The 27,516-nt window shown below is 42.3% G+C and overlaps 2 protein-coding genes across 5 annotated transcripts in view; one reads left to right on the plus strand and one right to left on the minus strand.

Annotated features, from left to right (window-relative positions):
- Nucleotides 1-6,038: 6,038 nt before the first annotated feature.
- Nucleotides 6,039-27,516, plus strand: part of LOC111262668 (annulin) — a 58,856-nt gene continuing 37,378 nt past the window's right edge. The window contains exon 1 of one of the 3 annotated variants that reach the window (XM_022837081.2): nt 6,039-7,395. In XM_022837081.2, coding sequence (XP_022692816.1) covers nt 7,314-7,395 — 82 coding nt within the window. In that variant the 5' untranslated portion in view covers nt 6,039-7,313. The remainder of the gene's footprint in view (nt 7,396-27,516) is intronic. The other 2 variants (XM_022837083.2, XM_022837080.2) reach the window with 2 other exon arrangements.
- LOC111262669 (uncharacterized) overlaps nt 8,772-27,516 on the minus strand; it is a 39,282-nt gene continuing 20,537 nt past the window's right edge. The window contains exons 1-2 of one of the 2 annotated variants that reach the window (XM_022837084.2): nt 26,150-27,367; nt 8,772-17,052 (exon numbers count right to left, since the gene is read on the minus strand). In XM_022837084.2, the coding sequence (XP_022692819.1) occupies nt 14,704-16,791 (2,088 nt within the window). In that variant the 5' untranslated portion in view covers nt 16,792-17,052; nt 26,150-27,367 and the 3' untranslated portion in view covers nt 8,772-14,703. Of the gene's footprint in view, nt 17,053-26,149; nt 27,368-27,516 lie in introns of those variants that run through there. The other variant, XM_022837085.2, reaches the window with a different exon arrangement.

The following is a 27,516-nucleotide window of genomic DNA, read 5'->3' on the forward strand; positions in this document are numbered from 1 at the left end:
CTAGAACATACTGAACTGATAAGAAAGAACGTCGATAATTTTAGTTTGAGTCTAAGTTTGCAGTAAGAACAGGCGTTAATAAACTTACGACATGCTTGACGGTGCTCGACGAGCTAACGGCAAACTTTGAAGCGCAGAAGGTCTACCTCCACTTTCGTCAGCTTCTCGTCTCGAAATTCGTGCTTTTCCTGTAATATCGATCAATGCCAGACCGGAAACCTCTCTGCTTTAACCTTCTCTCTGTCTGTTCTCCATACTAATTCAAGCCGGGGCCGACGAATAGACGGCTGTGCTGTTTCGTATACCGCCTATAGTCGTACACGGCGGGATATTCCTTACGGATGCTCGTTCTTTGTGAATTTTAAGCTATACTGTGACATAATGTCATGTTGTGACTCCACACATTAATCTTACTAATGATGTATCCTATTCATCTGCCGCTGGATGATTCTTTGAACGCATTTTTTCTAGACGATCTTTTCTCTCTGTATGAATGTAGCTGGTGCCGTTTTAACGGGCGTCACAGCGAACGCCGTCTGTATCAACAAGAGGCAAGCGCTGTAAAGCGTTGCCCGTGGCTGAACACTGATTTTTGCTGAACGCCGAACTCAAACTATCGTCAACATCCCTAAATAGGCACAAGACATTGCCTATAAGGTTCGGTAAAGGAACATATCGGTAAAAAAACCCCTAGTGAAATTAAAAAAGCAGCTAATATAACCAATAAAAACAATAAAAAAAAAAACGTTGTCGCTGCTATTATTACGGAACAGATTGTCAAAAACACTTTAATATTGTTATGTGCGCAAAAAATTTACGTAGCCTTACAACGCTTACTCTGTCCAATTTGATAATGGTTATGCTTATAAGTAATGAGCGCGGAGGATGCAGATAGTACCTAGCTTCCTTAATCATTCGCCGAGTTTGGCCATCATGAATCCGACAGAACCAATACTCCGTTCATGATCTCGTCGCGTTGTTACATTAAAAAGCAACTGGACAGTCTTTTTGAAGACTCTACTTCTTGTTGTAACGTTCTCATGTCAACAAAGTGATTGTCGTTTTGACAAACGGATAGAGGCGGCCAGTATTTACTGTATATGTTTTGGCCAGGGGGTAATGTCATCGATTGGTTTCCAACGGATCATAACAGAATGGTAACAACCATAGTCCAATGAAGGATGTACCGGAATTTTTTGAGTTTCGAATACTCTGATGTGTTGTAAACCTCTTAAATTCAGAGCGATATTCATACTGAGCAAGGAATATCTATTCAGTATAGAATAAGTCTCAGATCTATGTGTTTTGACTGTCGCTTTATTGCGATCACTATCTGTATACATAATCTGATACATGTGAAATCACAGAGCGAAACTGTATAACCATCTGTTTTTCTGTATAGCTGATTGTTGTACTGCATTTCGGCACGACGTTCGTGACTATTATCGCCTATAATATCGTTATATTATATTTCCAAGTAAGACTCGATTTATTTTGATGATGAGACACACGTTCTAGATTGCGGACGATGACGGTGCCGATGGATCCATCTTCGAAATAGTGACGCCTAAATAACCTACAACAGATAAAGTTACCGACAAACAAAAATAGGCGTGTCGTACAACTCTTGTTGCTGACCCTGTCCTTTCTTCGGGACAAAGCACCTGCTAGTCTATTTCTGTTCCGGTAAATTTAGTTATGCGATGTTTTACACGATTCTTTAATTTTCGATAAGATACTATAGGTTAACTCTTCTATAGCAATCAATTGGTCTGATTTGTTGGCCTTTTTTCATTTCTGGACCCTGTATCTATAGCTGTGGTCAGATAATAATAATTTTAAGTTTAAATAGTTTTGTTTCAATGAATAAATCGTAAACTTCACTCAATAGTTGCACCGATATTCGGCTCTATCCGAGTTGTCTACAGTTCTATCACCGTTATAGAGGAAAAAACACAGATCTTGACAATGGGTGACCAGCTCTGTTGTGTTTAATCAGTGAAGAAACAATGTTTACTGTTATATAATGCATTGATCGTAATACATTTACGCTATATCACAACCATGTGAACCTGTAACTTTTAGCAATTTCCAGTGAGCAACGAAAGATTTTTATGTTGAAGAAGCGTATGCATAGAACAGATCGATCCGGTACCCGTAATTCACGATACGACGAAATACTGAACACTATATGATAGAAAAATACAAATATTTAAAAAAAAAAAACAAAATATAAATTCATGTGTTTCGATATTATCTAGCTGGTAATGTCGATATGTTTAGCTAAGGTTTTTTTTTTTTATAAATTATAGATATTCGAACGTGAAGTATCATTAGAGAAATATATATTTTCGATTCTAAGGGCTTCTCTCAATAGATAAACGCGTATTATTGTCAAGTGAAGTATGCAAAATAACATATTTTGAAGACGATTTGTTTTTTCGCGGCTATGAAGCTCTAGGACTTGGGATTTGGTTAACGTACCTGTGCTAGGCTGGACTGTTCCTTTTTGAAGGTGGCCTAAATTATCAGCCAATTGTTATTGCTAAGACTAAGAAAGTCGAGTTAGTATGCAAGCTGCAAATTGGTTTTAATGTCAACCGTAGGAACATTTGTTTCTTTTTGCGCGAATTACGGTTTATTTCTTTGCCCTATTCCATCACTGTGGGTGGCACCACTGCGGTGGGTACAGATATCTTACAAGTCGGAGAAAGCTAACTTACATAAACTTTGAGACAGATCAGCTTTCCCTGAAGCTTTCAATTATTAGCCATTGTCGACATTTTCTCGAAGGCTCATTTTAAAAACTGATACTGTGTTTATATCAATGTCCTCTAGTAGTTTGTACGTGGGACCTTTGCTGAACCCAACATAAACACAAAAAAAAAGTTATTAATTATTAACGTACACACACGATTAATGGAATAATGCGCAAACACATTAATTTATTACTTCAACAAAAAAAAAACAGCCGGTTAATCTCTCTTGATACACACGATATTAATTGTTGTTTTATCCGAAATATCTACATGCTTGAACGCGATGAACCATAAGCTTACGTGGAAGAGCTCAGTTATGTATTATTGACCTCAGTGAGAGGAAAATCAGCGGTCTATGACACAGCTCTAACAGGTCAACGAGATCAATGCGTCCGTTCCTTTTCAACCGATTTTCGGTATCTGCCCATTTAGAGTATAATAGGGATCCAAAAATCTGTCAATATCTGTAAGTTACATGTAGCACATGCAACATAAGCATCAACTAGATGATCTTCAAAGCTGACCTTATGAAGTGAAGCACAAAAAAATAAGATCGATTATGTTGATTAGAGTGCATCGATCAAAATCGGCCTGAAGCCGGTATTCACCAAAATTGCTGTTCATGCAGAAATGTGGGCTGCTTAAAAAAACGCCTAGTTCTATCTTAAGGCCTATGACCATTATGGATGGTATGCAACAAGAAGAACCAGTGGAAAAATGAGACGGCGTAATTTCCAGCCATCACCTACGTTCTATGCTAGACATAATTCGATTTGGTTTATATGGTTAATTTTTGGTTAATGACGATCGAACATAAATTTACCAATAGACTATTTGGTTATGTGACTAAAATAGGAGAAACTAATCATATTTCGGGTTCGTAGTAGTCTCAGCAAGCCCTCATAAGCCGGGCTGCAGTCCGGACTCATCGTACGTTCTCTGGCATATAGTTCTTCCTACAATCTTTGCCGCGATAGGTGAAAACACGCTGTTTTAGGACACATTTATACCTATGAATAGTGGAGGTGGTATGGTGATCTTGTAGTGGGACAAGGTTCGTTGTGGCCTTTTTGCTTCTTCACGTATTTGGTTGAGTCCTTTGTCCTAGATCGACATTTGTGCTGGCTGCTGACGCTCAAACCCGTTGATAAAAAATGATGCCAATAGACATCAGACGCTTCATCATCGGTTCAATACTGTGGCTGTGCTGCCATAGGATCGATTAGCCTGCGTCTATGACTCGTATTTTCGACTACTGACTGACAAAATGATAAGCGACAGGGCTGTAACCGAAGTGAGCAGATGCACGGCAGACTAACTAGAAATGACGCTTTCCGACTTTTTTTTTTGCTGCTCGCAAAACCGCACTCTCTCGAGACTGTCTTTGAAAACTTTAATTTGCCTTTATTTTTCGACGTTACTAGTGAAAATGGATTTTTAACTTTTAACGAGACAAACTTTTCGGGTCAACTATGCTGATATCCGGATAAGTGTGTGTCATTCAATTGTTCAACATTGTGCTTTTAACGTATAACTTGTTAATAAATTAAATATATCTAGACAGAAGGTTATACGTGCACTAGTTTATGCAGGTATATATAAAAAAATGTTCACCAGAAACCTAATTGACGCACTCAGACGGCTACTTATGGGATGACCTATTGTCATACCGCCGATGAGGCTTTTAAATTTTAGATTTTGCGAGAAGTTCTTAAACCGGTTAGCCCATGCTGTCAGCGGTAGGTGAAACGTTACCTTGCAGCCATCCGCTAAAGCGCTCCCGCGCTTTGAGCTATCTTGAATCAGCTATCCACATAGACTTTATTCGCTAAGGACGGTTTGGTGTCTTACCACTTCGATTGTGCAACGGCCACAAGTAAAGGCGTAACTAAAGTATCGCTGACAAGACTGTGTGTAGGTGCTAGATAACTGGAAAAAATATTTTGAATTTCTCTTCTGGTACAAGCTGTTTAGCAGCATGTCAAATGGTTGGCTTCTTTCGCTCCCGAATTAGGTAGGTGGATACACCTCGGTTCTGAACCTAGGTTTTCTCATATCATCAGGTCTGTTTAAGGTTAGCCAATTTATAGCGATACTGTATCCTGCTCCACAGTTCATACGCGCACCAATTTCTTGCTCTTGGTGGCCTTTACTACCTACTTTATGGTATAGATTCTGTTTAGGCGTCTCAAGCGTGTTCGTTATGAGGTAGTTAAGGCAAAAACGACGCTCTGAAGTACTGAATTGGTTTAAATCAGTTATTTTTGGTATTAGAGGCAGCCGAGTCGATGCCTAAGAACGCTATTAAGCAGTATCATTTCGTATGAAGTTCAACAACGGCATTCGGCGACTGATGCAAGATACCTGTATCTGTAATATTTCACTGAACGCGCATAAAAATACTATCGTTTTTAGCATATTAAACCCGCACCCGCCACTTTGCTTTGAGAATAGCTTTGATTGATTGGATGCCCATTGGACCTATCAATGCATGTCTGCCGTTTGCCGGAGCCTGAGTCGTCCTGAAATCACTTTGTTTCCGCAAACCTACTTCGGAAAAGCCAGTCAGTTGCCCTGTCTTACTGAAGACTCGTATGGGCTAAACGGAGCCTAGTATTCTGTAATAGTGGTAGATCACTGTGCTTAGACTCACTGGAAAGTCTCAATTTTTTCGAAACAGTATTCGAATTTTACCTCGTTTTCGATGCTCTTCAGAAATAAAGCAATGGTCGATGTCTTGCGCGTAGCGATGTCACCATCGCATGCAATGAAATCAACCGCGCGAGGAGCCTATAAACACAATCATACTGTTACGGGATTTTGTTTATATCAATTCAGTGGGACGATGCCGCAAAAAATATTATTTCACTGTTTTTTTTTTTTTTTAATGTTTGTACGCTTGTAAATGAGCATCGCAACGGTGTACAAGCATGATTAATTTACGAACTGTTTAAGACACATCCCATTCAGGTCCGACTAAATACTGGTGACAATCTTTGTCAACGCTATATTAATGTGTGCTGTGCTTCTTTGGGACATGCGAAACGAGATTCTGTTAGTCTATCTAAAAGTTTGGCATGTGATGTCCGATAGTACACTCTGATAATAACATCCTTTATTCATACAGATCACTGTATTATATATTTTACGTGAAAGTAACATACATGTATAAACGTTTCCTGCATCTTTCTTCTACTTCAGAAGCTCTAATTAGACTGTCCGCTTGTCCATACGCTACATATTTGCATTTTGGCCAAGCGTAGAGGCCCACTCCCGTATCGGTACTTTTCATTAATGCTCGTGCACGTAGTTGACAATTGTGACCGCTGTCAGTTAGACGCCTTTTACAGACAAGGGCACGTTTTTGAAAGTTAATTGTAGTACTGGCTTGGCGAGGGCGCCCATTACCGCCCACTTTGTCGGTTTCTGTCACGATGAAGATGCGGCGTCTGAGCATCGTGGTCTTCCGCCCTGATCGACGCAAACCGCCGTGCGGAAAAATAACTCTTAACGTCCCAAGCACGAACATCGTCAGAAAAATCGCGTTTCCACCGCTGTCTGTACCATGTACGTGTACAGAAATGCAACGACGAATTGGCTAACAAATATCTGCATGCTAATTCCCTTACCCCACCTTATACAGGATAGTTTTTAAGACTGCGAAGTTTGTCTCTAAGCTGTAAGAACACAGATGCTTGGCAAAGCCTTTCTGTGAGCTAGCAACATGATCTGGTAATTTTTCATCAATGAAGAGCTCGCAGAGATAATACTTGTACGTTCAACTTATACGTTGACCGTCCAATTATGGTATACTATATCTAGGAGGCATCCTAAGTGAGAGCTTTTGTCGTATCGAAATTCTAAAGTTGTATTGTGTTCTTGTTTGAATGGTGCGAATACTTCTGGGCATTGGGAGCTCAGAAATATTCTGTAGACTTCGCGCAACGTTCCTATGATGCGTATACGTTTCGGACACAATCGTTGGCGTATACTCGCGCAAGAATTAGCCAACAATAATACAAAACGACTAGTAGTTTACCCCGGCAGTTGTTTCAATAGGAGATCGAGCCATTTATATGGCTCGCTCGTTCACCGCCAAATACGTGAGCCCTAGATGCTGCCATTGTGATCAAATACTATCGAAGGGGGCCACGACTATTTAGATACGCACAGTGATCTCTAGCAGGCATCTGTCTTTTGCTCAGTGATAACAGATTTCATTTGTTAAAAAAAAACGCGCACTACTGTCGCCAGAATCCTGACGATTCCTCGTGTTTCTGTTTCAATATAAGCAGCTGTATTTGTATTCACATCTGTGCAACGATCATAAACTTGCAGTCGTTCTGACTTAAGCCCATTCCTGTTATGCCTATATTGTGTTAATTGGAAAACTTAATGGACACGCATACATCGTGCGTAATGTATATCTGGTGTTTAGTGTCTCGTTGAAGCTTGTAACGAACTGGCTCATTGTTGATGTGCAAAGGTTGTTCCGTTAGATAAAACCTGTTTAACATAAAACTACTGGAGGATCTATTACCAGTAGAATGAATCATGCATTGTTGTTCCGCTCTAGCTAGTGCTATTAGGTCACTGACAAACATACCCGCACGTCATATCGTTCATCAGCCGGCAGGTAAGCAGGGAATCTTGTTCTAGGTAGCTATTATTTGACTAGATGTCTAGCTATGCATGCATCATATATAGGGTTTGCGGCGGCCACTGAGATGAATCTACTAGCAAGACCTAAGCCAGAAAGTCTCTCTCAAACAATAAATAAAGTAGCATCCACGGTCTCCTTTTTAGACTTTTTTAAAATTAGGTTCTTGCTTATATGAGAAAGAACAGGTTACTTCTTTTTGCGGCTTTTTTCATATGGATACGTTTATCTTGCGCAAGAACACGGATTAAAACTTCTGAAAGCGCCCGATAGCTAAAGTTATCCTATTTACTAAAAAAGTGCTATTATGCTCGAATGATTTACTGCAGTTTCGGGGCTGTTCTGTCAAAAGTTGTTTCATATCATTTTCGAACTAAAACGGGTCCTCGGTCACAGTTTATGCTTTAGCTATACTTTACTCAGTCTAACTTATGCCCCTGATTGAAAAAGAAAAAGAAATATATATATATATATAGCATTGGACATTATCGAAAAACTTGTGTTTATTATTTGTCTGCATTTGATGTTGTGGTTTTGTAAAGCTTTGCTACCTCGACAAGATTTTACATATATTAACCTAGTTCAGCGTAATGAAAAATAATGGTTTCGTAAACAACGATATTAAAACTAACAACATATATTCAAACACGTGGTCAATACAGAAAATTCAATGCGGCTATATTTGTGCTTCTGCAAGAATAAAGAATAAAAAAATTTTTTTGACCCAAAAAATACAATCGGAAATTTCTGCCCGCTTTCCAAAGTTTCCAGAGAGGGACAAAGAGTTTTTTAAATATAAATTGCCAAACTTTACAGTATCCATCATATACACTTCGACTGTTAGGCATTATTCTAATAATATGCTAATTAACAAGTGGAAGCGTAGTACCAATGCAGAGCCGTTACGGTAAGGATTTTCTATAGCGTATATGCTCGAATTTCCATGCAGGAGCTGTTTCATCCTGCTACCTGCGTATGGTGTAAGCAGTTACTGCACGTTTTCACTTGCGTACGCTTTTTGCTGACTACAAAATAATGGAATAATAAGAAAACATTATCTTCTACTTCGAGTGCTTTGCTTAACAGTAAGAGGGGATACTAGTAATTTAACTAAACTTTAATTTTTACTTACTTTTACGGATTGTCGCGCTACTTCGAGTTTTTTTTATTCTTATAGACACTGTGGATGTTTACTTTTGTGTACAGGTTGTTCCAATCATGATTTGACCTATTTACAATTATACAGTAATGGTCTATTGTTATAAAGACCAAAATATGCCTGAAACAATGAAGCACGCTTATAATTAATTACAATATAGAAATAGATTAATCTAAAAGGAAAACACCACTGCTCATGTTCAAGGCTGTATTATATTCCGACACACTCTTTCTAGCCTAGGTTTAAGGCAATATATATATATATATATATATATTGCAAAACAGTATGCCACAATTAATGTACTGAGCCAGTGAATTTGTACAGATAATCTACACTACTGTGAATAAGTTCTTCAGGATGGCCGCCGAGCATTAGATATCTCTTAGACATAGATCAAAAGTCGAATTCAGCTCGTCACCTTCACGACCTAACTTGTCCTTATTGCTGGACTGTCCGAGTTCTCGAGCACTCGAAGCTTCATCTCGCCCTCATTCAAGAGTACGTTTTTGTATGCTGAAGAAAAACAGTTGGAAACCCATATGCCGAAGCTGAGGCAAACACTTACTACAGAGCAGTAGATAAAAATAATCTATTGGAATACTGAGTCATAAATCCATAAATATGGTTCAAATCATAATTGGGTATGTAAATTAGGCTTTCGCAGTACAGTTCATTTTCATATATATTTGCATGCGTGGTCCAGCTAATTTATTAAATATCTTATTTAATATACAACACGGTATAGCAGTAGGCGAAACTATAACTAAAATCATTTGAATGTAAGGGAAAACACGAAGCACAACAAATTTCGCTGGAACTTACTCCAAAACATCAACCGCCGATTGACCTTTATTTCCTGTTAAATATTTTGATATTGCTTCTGTTTTACGTGCGGTACTAAAGCTATTAAGTATTACTTGAGACAGCTCGTTCCTCGCACGAGTTAGTTGACTGTTGTTGCTCTCGCATAAAAGCATAATACTTTTCATTATAATTATGCAGCGCAACGAACCCAATTCCTTTTATTACAAAATCGTCTTTATCGTCGTTTAATATTTTTTCTGATGAGTTATCTTCACCACATTGTGACAATCACTCGTGAATAGCAGGATCGCTGCGATACCCGTAGTTGACATAAACGAGGCGGGTTCCAAGAGATGTCAATAGGTTGTCGTTAGTGGGGATCGCTGTAGGCATTTCCCGTGCCTCTGCTGCCGACGGTACGAGCCATCGTTTGGTCCCTGTCTAAACTCTTACCCCGGAAGACTCCTAATACATTTGGGATGGTGCTAAACAAGTTCCCTTTAAAGAGTATAACCCCGTAGGGGTAGAGTCCGAATTGAAGTATAGCAAGTAATGTCACATGGGCGTCCCATTTGATTTATTCACACATTGCGTGTAATTATATTGTATGCGCTTGTTCGGTTCGTGTTTCGCGGGGGTAATGGACAACCGGCAGAGAGCCAAATATCTCGCAATTACAGGACAGTGAACTTGGCTCTATGACTAAAACGCAAAGGCACAGGAACTCGTCCCCCATACACGAGATTCTATGAAAGAATCGTCTGGCTGCACCCGCTTCTAACGACGACTCCCGACTTTTCCCGGGCGACAACACCGAGCAATATAAGGCAAGTTACTGCTGCTGCTGCTGCTGCTAGAAGTTCCTCCTTCTATGCCGAAGTCTGCCTGTTGAATGTTGATTAAAAAGTGCTGATGTCGTCCGGTCATCCCGATCTTCATTCCGCTAGATATCAACGTGATGGTGATCATTTGGGCTGCGAAGTCGAAAGAACTCGACTAGAACTTGCGCCGTTATCTTCAGCGTCACCATGATCAGTGCGGGAACTTCGCCAGCGGAATGAAGAAGAGCAGGCCAGTTTAAGTGACATTGATCCAGGAACGATCGAGAAATAGAAGAAAAGAAACCGAACAAGACCGAAGCAGAATAATCATAACGTGAGCAAAGTGTGTGGAGAAGGTTTGTGAGCGTCTGTCGACTTCGCCATTCTATTTGACTTTGTACTGTCCGCGTTATGTGAGGTACTCTTTGGAAAGAGCTATATTTCAGAGCTTTTGTCTCGTTTCAACAATACATTCTTATATATATATATATATATATATATATATATATATATAGTCAGCATAATAATTTACGGATGGCACAATCATTTGATTGGTGACGGCTTATCGATGACTACGCTTTGAGCGGGCTTTTTTGCCCTTTTAATTTTCATGTTTGCGTTTAATGGAAGTTAAAATCGTTACTTGTGATATTATAATAATATGAGATTGGTTTGAGCATTTCAAATAGGATACGCTATTTCTATCTTCTTTACATTTCGAAATATAACCAGCACACTTGTTTTATGTGTATTAATTGATAAATATCGTATACGAACAACCAGATCAAGATGGTGGATTAGATAGCCTGATATCACGAAATACTAAAATATCTCGGTGCCATACATGATGATTAGCTAGCTCACAGAGCGTTAAAATAATGCTACATAAATGATGATCGCAATACCACAATCAGCTGACTGCTCTTGGGGACGCCTACTACGACGTTTGGCAAATGCCATTTCTGATCAATGCGTAACATTTGCGCAGGTTTATCCAATTGCCTGCTGGAGAAATAGAGCTTGTTCGGTTACCCCATGAACGTGGGCAAAAATCAACAATACATTGTTACCATGGCGCCCTGCTTTCATAGTTTCGAAAAATCGAACATTCCGCGGTTATGGGACTTTTTTGGGTAAACCAATTCCCCTGCTTTATCCTCTGCCACTTACTTCACCCCGAGCTCCATTTGCTTCATCCTGTGCCGTCACTCTCGGCAACAAAATAATTGCTAAACCGTTGAAAAACAATCTCTGGACAAACTCTGAACACGTAAAGCAAGGACGTTCGTACCACCGGTACGTGTAACGGAATGGATAAAACATTTACGTAGCCGGATCGATTCGAAAACAGCTTTAAGGACAGCAATTTTTCATATGCAGCCATTTTCGGATATATCCATTGATCGCTATTTTAGTTTTCTCTGTTAGAACGAAGACGCGTGATCGAAATCGGGCTTCTTTAGGACTCGGGCAACGCTGGACTTCAGTGCTGTCACCGCGGATTGAGTGGTGACGGTCCCTACTGTTTTCCTGCATTACATACAGTTTGTATATCGTTTCTCATAGAATTCTAAATAGATAACACCTTTCGGTTCAACGAATTAGGTTCGAGAAGCAACGCGTTAACTAATAAATATACTGCTGCACTCACAGGATCAGTGCCCGAGCAACCAAATGGTATCGTATATTTGAATTTCTACCAAAATCGTATATGCCCATTATCCAACATGTTTATTCGTACTGGAAACAACACACGTTGGGGTAGAGGTTATAGTTGATGTAATAGTTTATGTATTTCAAAACGATCCGACAAATCATCCTTAAATCCTTTTGTTCGTACAATGTCCATTCGGATTACTCAATGAAGCCAATCAGCTATATACTGTATAGTTGGTATTAACATCTCGTTCTCTCGTTAATATTTCACGCCCATACAGCTCATCACAGTCTTTCTACTAGCTTCGCAGCGTTCTTACTTTTATGCGTCATTCGTAATGGTACATCAATGCGGTCGTCTTTTTGCTCGATCTTTCGCACGGTATCTATCTATCTATCTATCTATTTATTTATAGTATTTACAATGCCTCTACCACAGGATGGATGCACAGAAGAGGAAAGGGTTTTTTTTTTGTCGCGCAAAACGTCCGAAGTGCCCTACAACCGCTATTCCTTAGGTAGTAAAGCCTTTCTGCAGGCCGTTGCATGGAAGCATTACGCATGCATGCATGCATGCATGCGGCCGTCGCTCTCGTTGTCTGAAATGCGATAACAGTCCAAGGGGGCAAACGAGGGTTACGGCGGGAATGAACAACGTGAAGTAAAACGGGAAATCCACTGGCGGTAGTCGCGAGCGTTGAACGTCGCGACGATAGGGACATCGAAGATTATTGGTGACAACAACGAACGGGCAGCGTCGCCACGCACAATGATCGAGAAGCAGGCAGAAATTGTAGACACTTTGAAGCTGGGGTCGATATGCGGAAGTTCTGTCAAATTGCACTGGCTATTATTGCTCTAGTTCGGACAATAAAGTGGCGGTAAAAAACGATTGTTTCAGCCCGGTTACCCTATCCAGCACTTGGATATCCTTACGAACAGGCGTTTATTCGTCATTACCCGCTCCTTCTGTGATCTCTATTGCAAGGATAGCTCGGATGAAGCGTGCGTGCTTGGGCGATTACATTGTAGCTAATCCGTGCCAAGATATCTCTACTGTAGCATGGCGTTTCTACGCTTGCTGTGATCCCCGATGATGTGGCTTCCTGCTGCCGCTTCAGCTGTTGCTATAGAAAGTATTCTTATTACTGAAAGTGTCAGTTGTTTAAGTTAAACTGTTGTCTATCGCTAACATTTTGAGCAGTGAATCATTGTGCTCGCACAGCGCCCACATCCACAACGCTGCTGTGAAGCCTACTGCCCGATCCTGCCCAAATTCGGCCCATAGAAAGCGAATGTGGCCAGGCGAAGGATTCACTGTTATTGCAATAGTTAAGCAATAACTAGTCTCGTTACCAGCAGAGCAGTTCCCAGCGTAGCAAAGTAACAGTTTGTATAGAATGACATGACTACGGGAATCGGTCGAGAGACGGTAGAGCTCACGTCCGATCGCGAGCTGAAGTACCCGGCTTTACCGTCATCACTAGCGCTACCGGCGCCGCTTAGCGTTTTAACTGCAGCATAGGCGAAGGCAAACGACCTGAACTAGTCAGCTAAACTGCCCAACTATCTACAGATGGACGTGGCAGATCCTGGGTGATAGAGCAGCGTTCAAGGGTTCTTTAGCTGTGGTGGCACTCCGCTCACGATAGAACAGTTCGGCCAGCTAGGAGCAGTAACACCGATAACGATCGCAGCAAGATCGACAGCCCGAGGATGTGACGGGCTTCGGTCCGCGTCGTAGCGCAGCGGATCGCGTGTTTGCCTGCTAAATTTACACGTGGTGGTTTAGGTTCGAGTGTGGGCGCAGACACACCTTTGTTTCGTGCTGGGACGCAGCCGTCTGAAGTCATGCTTAACGGCTTAATAATCCGACGTAAAGGATGAAAAACAGACCCCAGAGACGAAAAAGTACATATCGGTTACGTCCGTTCCGTTTGCGCTGGTCAGCCCCGGAGTCATAGAACCCCTAGCGAGAGGCAAAACGCACCACTGGCCGCTCGAACAACAGACTTAACGCTGAACAGATAGTGACTGGAGTAGCAGCGCTCGTTGCGACAGCGTTACAAACGGGGTTTAGCCAACAGCAGCGGTAGTAGGAGCACCAATAGCCGTGGCTGATTGAATGATGTACGGCTTTCATCAGGCAGAATTTTACTTTGGACAGTGGAGCGCTGGCTACCTTGTTGAGCACTTGACGGATGGATGGATGGATGGATGGACGGGCCGGAAGAATCCTTTTGCGGCTTTCGGTCTTTGGCGTGTGGCTCGTGACGCATTGTTTCGGGCAGTAACAGCGAATTTAGTGGAGCTGTCGAATTTTATCAGCGTCGCATCAATAAACCGCCGCTCATCCTGTCGTGTTGCCACTAATTTGTATCCGACACATCTTCTTTCAGCGGTTGTTATTATTACAACAGCTTCAGCTTCAGCTTGTCTGTCTCGCTATATAACAACTATATAACACTGCAGGGCATTGTTAAATTTCTACCCTGTTTCCGTACCATAAGCTTTCGCTCGGTAAAAGGTTAGGACGGTTGTTTGGTTTGTTTAAAAAAATAGAAATATATGTAATGTTTATATATATATATGTAGGTATCAGCTAAAGACTTTGCTCGTTTTGACGCTTGGCCGCCGCCTTGGAACCTGCCGATGATCCGCGAAGCGGAAGGCTCAATGTATGGAAGACGATGGAAAGACCAATGAGCTTTACGTAAAAAGACGGCGAAGTAGAACTAAAGCTGAAAAGGTTTCCGGTAGTCGCTTCTATCTGGCTTCGTTTCGACAATCTGCTTGCACTCGACGCTTTGGGGTTTGGACTCCTTGAGCGCGTTGTGCACGAGGTCAACAAGCGTTCTTAGGCAAGGCCGCTACACCAATGCTCACAGTGATCTTTCCTCCAGCACCACTTGTTACAGGGCCTAGGGTTCGTTTGGAAAACAGTCCTGGCCCCTTGCTACCCGCAGAACCTGAGCTATCGCTATCACTCCCAGGGTCTTCGAACTGACGCCGAAGCCGCCCGACAAGTTCACCACAGCCGGACGACCCCGAGTAGGTAGACCCCTCGTCACTTGAAATTACTGAACTAGTCTCGATGTCACGACCGTTCTCACGAGAGTTTCGAATAAAGATTACCTCTGTCCGGCCTGTACGATTGTTAACGAATGAGTTTTCAGGAATTGTTTCGAAACCGTGAATATCCAAAGTGTTCGATCCAAAATCCCGCTTAAATTCGGCGGCTTTTTCGAACTCTTTTTTCGGAATTATATAAGACGAACTCTCGCGTCTAATGTTTTTATCCTGTACAATTAACTGCTTTTCTAAATGCATCGCTGACTCTCTTCGGAAGGTCCCAAACGGTGATGCTTGCACTAATGGTACACTCTGGGTGTTCCTCAAAGGCTCGTTATTTTTGGCAACGGCCGTTGGCGTCATAGCCTTTTTTGGTTTAGGCACAGGCTCCTCGGCGACCGCGGACAGATTCGACTCTTGAATCTTTTGAGGAAGGACACATTGCCTCAGTGAGCTCAGTTCGAGACTAGACTGTTCCCGCCGAAGGGGTGTTTTCGCCTCGATCTTACTTGCTGTACATAATTCGATGTTGGAAGATTCACGACGTAGGCTCTTCAGTTGTACGCCAAACGGTGAACTCGATTTGGCTTTTTCTTCGGCACCTTGGTCTGATCTGCTGCTCTCGGTCACCGAATCGACGATCGAAGATGCAGGACTGCTTGACGCGCTTCCGAACGGTGAAGCGCTACCTCGCCCACTATCCGTCTTGAGCGAAAGTATACTGGACGTGGACGCCGCTGAACGCAGATTTGAACCCGTACCAGACTCGCCATTCTTCATGCAGAGAACCTCCGTGCGTTCAGTTTTCTGACGCTCGATCGTTCGATCCGTATCGCTGAAATCGTCTGGAAAACGATCGCCCTGTCCAAACATCTTACGGTGCGCTTCCTTGAATTCGGACATCAGTTTGTCATGTTGTTGTTGGTTGATGGCCACCTGTTTCAGTAGCGGATTCTCAAGGGCGATATCTTTGGTAATTTGCAGTTTGCGCAATTGCTGAGCGACAGAGTGTAATTCGGACACGAACATATGCGTCGGCATGGGGGGAGGAATCGGCCTCATGGTATTCGGCGGTGCTGGAGGTGCGGGTGGTATGGGCGCGGGAGGTACCACCGGAGGATTCTTTGCGAAGTCTGGCTCCGCCGGTGGCAAGGGAATGCTCGATTTTGGCGAAGTATCCACATTTGCAACAGGCTTGAGAACAACATCCCCGCGATCCTTTACGGGCAGCATGCCCGTCCCGCTGAGCTTGAGCGTAACAACATTGTTCTGTTTAAGCATCATACACACCTCGGCATGCACGAATTGGTCAACTGGAAATCCGTTTACCTTTAGTATCTGGTCCCCGGCCTTAATGCCAGCAGCTTCAGCCTCCGAGTTGGGATCTATTTGACTGACATACACGCCGGTACCATGCTCACGGCCACCGCGAATCGAGAAGCCCAGCGGTGAATTCTGTTGTCGTTTCAACGTCACTGTGACGGAGCGGTGTCCTGATGATTCAGACGGCGCATCGCTGCCGCCGTCGTCGCTCTGGGGTCGTTTCGGCGCAGGACGTTTCTTTGGAACGGCACCAGCGCCTAGCGAGGGCAATCCTGCACAAGACGGGGCCATGTGACTCGTTAAGGGCGTGGCCGCGTCCAACGATGGTGAGACTGTCGAAGAAGCTGCCAACGACAACGATGACGCCGAAGTTGTCGGACGCTTCACAACGAACGACGACGTTGAGGCGTTCATCGATGTCAATTTTGGCGGAGGTGGCGCCTGGGACTTTAGTCGGCGCTGTGCTGATTGTGGAATCTCTGGAATCGAGCCGAGACGTTCTTGGCGTTGCTGTCGAGAAAAAGCACTATTCTGCATGGTTGGTCTTCACACGACGTTGAAATGATAGATGACTACTGATAACGTAGGCGATCACAATGTTCCTGGTTGACAGCGTATTGTTAGGCTGACGCGATGATTTTGTGCTGTCAGATGATGGCTGATAATCTATACACAAACGTTAACACGTTGGCGTTAACGAGGCTAGACTCGAGCTTTTTTTCGTCGTAAAATCCTTTAAAGCCGTGTGCTGTGGCAGTCCCTCAGACTATTACGAAGCTGTACCAGACACGTGTGGACCTGTAGAGCAGAAAATAGAAAATAAACGCGTCAGAGATGAAGTCTATTACATTACTTATTGCGATACCACCAATTTGGGAGAAGTCCAATGCAATTGTGGTTAATCACACCACCAACTCGGCCATTTACTGGACTACTCTGACAACATACATTTAACGCCCAAACATTCCGATTTAGTTTAGAGATGATCGACTACGGAATAAAATGTTGAAATCACATACTACGCAAGGAAAATGAAATCGCCTGTTACTATCGATGCTAGTTTGATTCGTTAGTGTCCCGTGACCTCCTTCAATCAGGGCTATAAATTGTGTACATGTAGACAAGCACTTTCAGTTTTACAGCGTAGATACTGCACAAATGTGTACATTATTTTCTATATATTACACTAAAGAACAGACTATAATCAACATATAGCGCACACGGTACATCATATGACATTGCCCTAGCAACGTTTTGCCTTAATCCGTTAATATCCTAATGTCAGCACAGTGTATAGCAAATCGTGTTTCAGATGCACAGGCTTAAATCCGTTTGAAACCGATTATCCACACTGTCCTAAGAATGTAACATGTGATATTAATCTGTATACGTTAGTTAGATAAATAGGAACCGGCCGATCAAGGTCGAATTTTACGCTAACGTGGCTGGAATTTACACCGTCTCTTTCGTTCGATGCCCGTTTTGAATCAATGATTTAACCGCTACTCGAATAAGTGGGAAATGGCCGTTTGTCGTCGTTGTTGTGTGCGCGATAATACCCTGGCCAGTCAAAACAACGCTCGATAAGCAATCCGCTGCTCGTCGCCAGGCTGTGGCTAGAGATTAGTCCTCTACTCCAGAGTACTCAAAGGCGCTGATTGATATTTCGACTTTACTAAAAATTACAGTGACTCTTTTTCAACTTATAGGCTATACTGAGCGTTTAACATCAAAAGTGCCTGTTAATAGAAACAGAACTACGAGAATATGCTGCGGCGCCAGCATCTGAACAGCTCTAAATTGAAATCGTCCGTAATGTCGGCGACTTTCGGACGATCGAATTTTAATATAAGCAATTACGTCCAACATCAAAATATCTGCTCCATATCGCTGGGAGACTGATAAAATAATGAAAATTCGTAGAAAGTTAGAATATTAAAATGTTTTCGCGGGAACAGGTCGGTGGAGCGGTCCTTAAAGGCCACTTGCGATCTCAAGCGAGGGAGTATCCGCTTTGGTTTGCCCCACAGGTAATGTCATTGCGGTGCCATAGCACCTTTCGAGTCGAATACCTCTTGCAATCGGCACAGATGATTCACGCAGACTAGACAAAACAGACGCATACGATACGCTGAAGAGGCCCACTTCACCCAAAAAGTAGGCGTGGCGGTGACGAATCAGCATCCACGTATCAATTCTATGTAAACCAATGTATTGATCAGTGTTGTTGATATGGCGTGTGTTGAGGTCTAAACATTGTTTGGATCTAGCATGGCAAATGTTTCCCGAACACCTGTTTCTCCTAGATGATAACTCATCTTCCACAAAGTCTCGAATGTTCGGTTGCGGCAGCTGACTGTCGGCATTGCTCAGTAACTTTTTCCTATTTGACTGTATTGTATTTAAAAAAAAACCTTGACGACGTTAAATTTCGTTGATGTAAGCAGTCTAACGAATAGCCAGGCGCGTTTACTTAATTTCTTTGACATATATAATAGATACCAGACAAATAGCTGTCTTCTGTCAGTATTGATAACACGACGCCGTTCGGAGTGAATCATATAAAAAGACTGATATGGCGTAACGTCTACCTGTATCGCTCTTTAGCGGCCATTCATCGACTGAAGCAATGATAACCGGAGGGGCGGCGCTTCGTATAACAGAATCAGTGGTAGATAAAATTCAGAATTTCGGCACTACAATGGCCGCACGGTAACAGGCGGTTTGTAAGAAATCGATGCAATGCCTCTGGGCATAGCTATGCGCAGAGAGTTGTGAACGAAACATTCGCTATCACTCCTACGAGCGGTTTTTCGTTTTGTGATGAAATGCTGATTTTACAGTCACGAAACGGCACTTTAATGAAGAAGTCTAATTAGTTAGGAGTTCTCAACAATCGATGGCGTTTCTTATTGACACTTTGCCATTCAGCTTCATAGCAATTGAAACTGTATCATTATCTGGATGGTCATAACGTACATACCCCGTTGGAAGGGTTATAACAATAAAAAAAAAAAAGTTTCCGTCTCGTGCGTACGGATATATTGAGGAAAAGTTCTCGCGTAGAACTGAAATGGACTGATGGAGCTTTTCTATGAAACATCAGTTCGTTACCTGAGCGTTCTGGATTTCTCGTCAAACTCGACGATAAGTGAACGTGTCGGAACGGCCATGGTTCATTGTGTATAGTTTGCGAGGGAGTTAACCAAGAACTAGCGAGTATGACCGCTACACGTATTTACATAGAAAGCGTATTAGCTCCGGAGACATTTACCTACGCTCGAACGGAAATTCGATAATTATATATTTTATAGGATAACATAGCTTTAATAGAGGTGGCCTTTATGCACTGGGTCACGAACCCACACTACGCTCAGATTGCAGTATACAACATTTAAGAACGCTAACTTTTGACAAACTTGAGTGCTTCCTATCGATACAATGCATTTTGCGCAACTTACTAATTGAAACGACCCGTGGTTACTATAGGTATCAACGAGTAGAACTTAGGCCTGAAAGGAAACCTATGGGCATATTGTCGAAGCCAATAGAATATGTAGAAGATCGCCCCCTTAAGCAGCATTGAGCGTGAACATGAACTAGGTTAACGCTGTACCCCAATACATTACTATAACGTAACCCCCTGAAGCTAGTTACGCTCAGCTATTAGATCCACACGACACTGTTACATCTGGGTAATATTGCGCAATTTCTATTTTGCAGACGACTAACTCAGAAAAAGCGGGACAAAGCCCGATAGAGCTCCTCATAGCAGTTTGAATGTAAATTTATTAAATTCGCACAGGCCTATTTTAAATTATTTTCTGTAACACAATAAATGTTGTTGTCAGACCCAGTTTCAATGTGTTTACTATGTGATACCGTTACCATTCCCGTTAACCCGTCAATTAGTTAGTAATAATATAATGTAAATAGGGTAATAAATGGAGCATAAGGTTTGGCTCTTTACTAACGCACTAAACGCGTCCATTCACGATTTCAAATGAACGTAAATAGTAAATTCGGCTGTTTTTTTCATAAGATCATAACATCTCATAGCATCATTAAATGAGGTTACGATGTCTAAGCGACGAATACGGAGCCAAAGATAAACACCTCGTTTAATCGCCGCGATTCTACTTCGGTCATATCCGGTCAACACCGAAGGACCACGCAAATTTGTACGGCCACACCGTCAAGCGGCCGTAAATCTACTAGGTAAACTACTGATGACTGCGCCGTCGTATTACGACGCTCGATCAGGAAAAGTTGACCGCTGGCCATCCGTGAATAACCGTTATAGAACACGGAACTCTAAGGGTATCACCTCTGTCAAACAGCAGCAGCACTAAAATTAACAGGCAAGAATTGCATTTGTACAGACTTTTAGCTACAGCGACGGGTGACCGTTACCGTCCGCGTCTACCGCTTTTGACCAACCCTACCATCTAACGCTTAGGTATTCGACGCTCAACGCGATCACTTAGAGTGAAAGAATCAACCGATGCACCGTGCGGCTAATCGATCCCACGGTTGACGAATACTGTTCCGCTAACTGGCTCTGAATGGGTCAAAATGAATAATAATAATATTGTTATATTTTCTACCAATTTGTACCATCACACCCAGTTCGTGTGGCTTCGCCCGGCCCCGGCCAGAGGCTCTGCTGTGGGCTCCATAAAAGTGAGCTCAGGTTTGTTCATTATTGCGTCACTCTATTCGACGCTGCTACTCATTTATATCATTCGTATCGACGATGAGTAGCGGTGTCCATGCGTTAGAGTCAATTTGGCGATCTCCTGCCAGCAATACGCTTCGAACAGGAGATAGCTTAGCGTTCGGAACAGCGATCCAGACAGGAAGAGCGTCTAGGGATTCATGTGCGATGGGGTTGTTGGTCTACTTTTTGTAAAGCTTCTTTTTGCTTATAGCGGTAGTTTGTTCCGATAGTTTTTCCCGCGTCTGCCTTTCTCCCCAACCACCTCTCCGTTTCTTCTTCCAACTTTTACTAGGGCACTTCCTGTTTATACGAATAGTTTGTTTTTCCTTTCAGCTGCGACGTTTACATATGTTCTGGGCTGTTACGGCTGGGTCTTACACGCGGTTTAATATTGTGGCAATCCAATCGAATTATGCTGATACTATCGTATATATTAAGGGAAAGGAAAGACATCGAAAATGGAGAAATTTCTACGCGTAGCATTAAGAGAAATTACGGACTAAATGGCCAACTGTAATCTTCCCGACAGATGCCCCATTGGCCGCGTGGGCCTGTCGAATAGCATGATTTCTGCTCAAGAATTGTGACGATGTACTCGAAAATTGCACGACAATATAATATATTATTAGACGTTGTTGTGGTCAAACGCTTCGCTGCCTCAAACCCAAGCTATTTTTAATATATGGGCATAAAAATGTTTACGTGTGTATTAATAGGTCTACTTGACAGATGTCTGATTTAATACGGCTCATCCATAACAGAGCAGAATTAACAATATCTGAAGTTCTACGTCCGGTACAATACTAAACGTAGTTTCAGACAGCTGTTCCCTGGAAGGAAGCGAAGGATGCTTTCACCTTGCACCAAATCTGGACCACTTCGCGGACCCCCAACTTCCTGCACTACGACGAACACGATGAGCGAGCGATAAGCAATGAACGATACGCTATGAGAATAATATCCACAACGATGGACATTCGGTATCAGCCTGATAGACGTATCATTTAGTTGTTGTTGTTGCGCAACCGTTAATAGATATCTAATGATTTGCGATAATATATAACAGTGTTACCGTGCGAAACTAAGTTTTACGGAACTAATAGATTCACAGTTGGCTATACTTTACTTTGTCACAGGCTGATCCATCTAACGCTCAAACAACGATACTATAGCATTCATCATGTACCAGATTGCCCATTATCGCCTATTACGGTCATCGACGTTCTTGGCTGGCCATCTTCAAGCTAATATTATATGAACGACGATGTCCAATCATCCACTGTAACGTATGATTGAGGTCGTTCTGCGATGAGATTCCGTAAAAAACAAGGAGTTGACATCTACAGTACACAGACTGCTTTGTCTGACGGACTAGATTGGCGGACTATCAACTCCTCAAACCCTGTCAGCTCTCGGCTTAGCGGCAACAAATAGGCCGAAAGTCACTATCCTGAATAGCGCCAGCATAACAAAGAAGAGCAAGGCAACAACAAAGCGAGTTCCGATAAGTGTTAAGCGTGATATACCAACTGAACAGCCTCGTATTCGTGATCGCCGTCCGTATGATTTCTGCTGTTGATACAACGAACCCTAGGCAGAATTTTTTTTACGTTCAAAATATCAAATATAACGTTTGCTGTTTATAGTTTGTCTTATGGAATAGCAGTCACCTAACTTGAGGAACCGCGGACTGACCACAATCTCCATGGAATTATCAAGGATTCACCAACTGTCTAACATCGTTCTACTTATCTAATGCGGTCAGATTTTCATTTGAATCACTGGATATAATGCATTTTGTAATTTCATGATATTTCTTCAAAACAGGTCAAGAATGTACCCAAGAATGTCAAGAATGCGTCTACGCAACGATTAATCACTAAGCAAGGTTTAGACGCGCGCCCCTCGACTTTTCGCTTTCGTAGCGATCGACTGCATTGTGTGTACAGTACAATAAGATCTTTCACACTTCTGTTTGTTACTGATGTTGGACGTCCACAAAGCGATCAGGCGATCATTATCGTAGCGTAGTTTTCCAAAAACGCTTTCGAACGTTTATTTGTAGTACCTATTGCTTACTAACAGACATCAACAATTGGATAATCCATCGACGATAAGACGCTGTACGTATAGTATCGTAGGGTCCACGCAATACTCCGATTCAAGAATACGAATCTAACGGGCGCTCATTATATTATATTATTACAGGTTCTTTTACAGTCAACGTCGCCGTAATCGTCGTCGTCGTCGTCATCATCAACAACACCAGTAAAAAACGCTCACAACGGCGCAATAGATTGTGTTTGTCTGCGCTTAGCTATCATAGGACATTCGCTGGTAGAGCAATCGTGACGGCGCATGAGCTGAACTTCCCTGATCTGGCCTAGTTGATTAATGTCGAGTCATGTCCAGCTACCCACTTGGTTTACCGATCGATACTTGTAAAATGATAAGCGTTCGCTGTCCTTTCATTGCGTCCGCTTCGTCCTCCATACCCGCCCTAATTCCAGCGATGCTGAGCGAAACCAACAAACAGCCCGCCTGAAATTATTACGCTTATAGCCGATGCATTTGTACGAAATAGCTTCAGATTTAGTAAACCCCCCATCGATCCCCCTTCCACCGTCGTAGTGAGCCAGCGTTACTTTGTACCCACGCTGTCGGTTGCATAACTGCCCCGTTATTTGTCCGCGGCGTCCGCTCTACAGCTTAGCTAGCACAACGCTGACAGTGCGCTACTACGGGTCCGCGCTGCCGTCTTCACGTAACGCTGGGATCGCGTTTGCCCGCTTCGGAGGGACGGGATCCAACGACGAAGGGCGAAAAGAGGTGGTTGTCGCCGCCGTCGATAATGACGAGACAAAGCATACAAACCCACACGAGCAATGGCCACTGCTTGCTGACGCCGACTATACAGATGGCGCTGCTGCTTGCAGTCGTTATGCGTTACCCTCTTTCTTAAAAATGAAAGAGCGCACCTTGACAACGACAATAACAACAACAACAGTGACACTAATGTAAACAGCAATGCTAAAACCCGCACAAGAACGCCAACGAGGTTGGCGAAGAAATACTTACCACCCATACAAGTACAATGGGCCCAACAATCTGGTAAACCTGGTTGAAGGGGGAGTGGCAGGTAAGGAAAAACAATGGTTGAGCAGTGGAATGAATCAACGGTTGACGGCTCGACTGGCGGTCGTAGTCATTGCAGTACCCATGCAATCGACACGGTTAAGCGAGACAAGAATAACAACGAGCGATGGTGATGGCGACGAAGCCAGCAGCGGCCGCACGTCTGTCCCTGGTCCGAACGCCATTAAAAGATGAAACATCATATCATTTGTTGCCGTTTTTGTGACAACAGTGCATGTACTACTGGACGGCGATGTACTAGAGAGGGGACGCTGACGAGCACCGAAAAACAGAATACTTTTTTGCAGTCTTTCACTGTTGTCGAGCGTTTCTTAGTAGACCTGCTAGAGCGTTCCAGGTGTCTAGTTTTATATTGCTGTTTTAACTTGGAACACAAAACTAGATCGTTATTTGTGTTACGGCTACTATGTATTATGGGTTTGTTTTATGGGATTGCCATGTGCGTTTAGCTAGCTGCAAGAACGTATAAAGGTAGGTAAAGAGACAGCAAATGCGTGCTCTTGCGGTGTTTTTCTCTAATCCGGTATGAGCAGAACTAACGGACATATACACTTAAAAATACATGGATTATGACAGAAGTTCTATAGAAGTGATTATAAAACCTAAGCAAAAGTATAATTTGATATTCATTATTTAGCAATTTACTTCCAGGACGACAGCCTTAGAAAAGCGTCGAACTGATATCCTCGATTCATGGTACAGCTGTAATCAGCCTTAAGGACGCAGACATCCTAAAGAAAATTAGGTTTATAGTTGAACAAGAAGCATTCGTATGTAGGTTTTTGTCTAATCTTAAAGCCTCCTGTGTCCTAACTCTGCGATGAGACGGAGAAATATCGAAAAGCAGTCAATTTAAGTAATTCTTTAGTTGTCAGTCTATTATCACATACACCGTGACGTTTGTCACCTTAGTTCTAGTTTATTCATCGCATGATCCAAGGCGATATCACCATCATCACATCAATCACTGCTGTCCCTATCAAAGAGCAAATCAAAATAAATAGATTTTTTTGAAAGAAAAACGTACCGCAAATGAACGCACAAAGATGCAAAACTCTCGAGTTTTTACTGTAGCTCTTCTATTAACACCGTTCGACGCTTACTATGTCGACAATGGTCTATAGGAACAATATTCTCGTAATCATACGTATCGCTAATAGTTACGGATTTTCAAAGCCAAATCCAATGGAAACGCAGCTTTGACGATTATTCCGTCTACGTTACGGACGGAACAAACCAATAATAATATAATTTATTGTTTATGAACTGAATAAACCGTACCAAACAAAATTTACAAACGCTCATTGAGAGACAATTGTAACAAAGACATTTTTTCTTCACTTCTGCATAATTTTTATGCCTTCAACCTTTTTTGTTTGTATTTAGCTATTAGTACGTTAGCAAAAGTTATTAGGGACTGCGTTATCTTTCGTTGTGTATTTCAATCCCAGCGAGTAAATTAATCACAAACTCTGCAGAGGGAAAGTCTTTTAATTGAATAGGCTATGGTCAAGAAGGAACGTTGCGAAAAACGGATGGAAAACGATTAAGTTCAAGGTTATGGATCAGCAAATGACGGCAAAACGTGTGTTTTTTTTTTAACGTATGAATATATATTGAGCACAAAACAATAATGATAAGGCGACTAATCTATCTTTGCTTCTTAAGCTGAAATATAGCGGAACCGCATGACAGTTCGACGACCTACAAGCGGCATTGTGGCCGCGTGTACTGAATTATTAACAGCTAACTTAATGGGATAAACGCACAGGCAAGTTAGTTAAGACTATCTGTTATATCTAATCTTCTATTTTATCGTACATATTTGAAAAAAAACAAGAAGTTCAATTAGTTCATTTCGAATATAGCTGAATACTTTTCTAATAAAATGGTGCCTATGCAGGAACTTCAGGTGTACCTAATCTTTCTCTGTCTCTCTCGCTCTCCTATGCATCGAAGCGATTTTTTGCATGACCATAGTCGCCGTTACAATGGTGGCTAGGGTTGCGGCATACTAACCTCCTCCAAGCCAACGAAGGACACCCATTAGATGGCAGCACAATCGCTATACGTGTCGTTAAGGTTTCTATTGCGATCACTCATTGATCCAGGATGGACTCATGCTTCCCTGCCAACCCAAGTCGACGGTTTGAATCTGAAAATTGTAAGCCTACATGATACTTATCTGTAGGCTTATATCTTGCACGCTGTGCTACTCAAATAATTTCGATAAGTTCACATGCTTTTCAAAACACGATATTAGCTTCGATACTTCACTGAGGCTTCGTCTGTGCAAATAGGTGCTTAGCTAACTTAGAAACTGGACCCTTGTCCACCTATGGCATTGGACGAAAGTAAAGCGAAGCTACTTCGATAGCTAAATAGCTTTCTCGTCGTACCATCTCAACTGAACTCAGTGCGTTCGCTTGATCCGCAAAATCAGTGAGGTAAATATGCATTCTACCCATAGCCATTGTTTTCACATTTATCAAAAGCCGAGTGCCGTCTCTTCATTTATTGTCGGCCATTCATTGATCGTTACACGGGTAGGTTAGTGAACCGTGATCGCTTGCGACCTTCAATTGTTATCGGGCTAGCATGCGTGCATATACATAGGGTGATTCCGTGGATGCGAGGCAGGAGACTTGTTTGTTCGCGTGTGTGTGCGTGTCATAGTTAAACTTCAAATGATATTTGTAGGCAGAAGCCGCTTATTTTTCCCTTGAGGTCCTGAGATCCGATTCTCAATTAGGACCTTATGCTACCGCATAACACTTCCCTCGTTTTTGACATTCGATCGTCCGGAAAGGTCCATTAACTACAAACTAATTTTAGTTTACAACAATAAACGTAATTAAATGCTACTGTCGCTGATACTAACATAAAAACGTCATGAATCGATAGACTGGTTGGCTGGCTGTAACCTTTCACACTGTCGTCCTTTCCAGTGGCATCGTCATTTCGAAAGCATGCCCAGGAAAAACTGGTCATGTTCTACAACACAGCACACGCTAGTGCGTGTCAATAGAAACGAGTAGTTTTTATGAATCCCCATCAGTAGCTAAGCAGAGAATATTTCCACGAGCTATTTTCGGCTGAAAACTGTTTGTTCACACGATTGATGTTAATGTTACAGCAGACTCCAGATACGATACCACATAGACTCGTTTTGGGTCGCATCGGCAGTAAAAGATTCGTAGATGTTGATCGCTGTGTGTTCCAAATGCCGATGAGGTTTTTTTGGCCATTAGTACCATTTGGACCGCTGTAGCTCATAAATGCTTGTGTTTGACTCCACACATCCAAATTGTAACTACCAAAACTACTGGCTGAGTTTATTTTGTCCTCCTAACTATTTTATCTATATTCAACTTTATCTGTTATAT

The sequence above is a fragment of the Varroa jacobsoni genome, unplaced genomic scaffold, assembly GCF_002532875.2.
Source record: "Varroa jacobsoni isolate VJ856 unplaced genomic scaffold, vjacob_1.0 scaffold_690, whole genome shotgun sequence".
NCBI classification, from domain to species: Eukaryota; Metazoa; Arthropoda; class Arachnida; order Mesostigmata; family Varroidae; genus Varroa; species Varroa jacobsoni.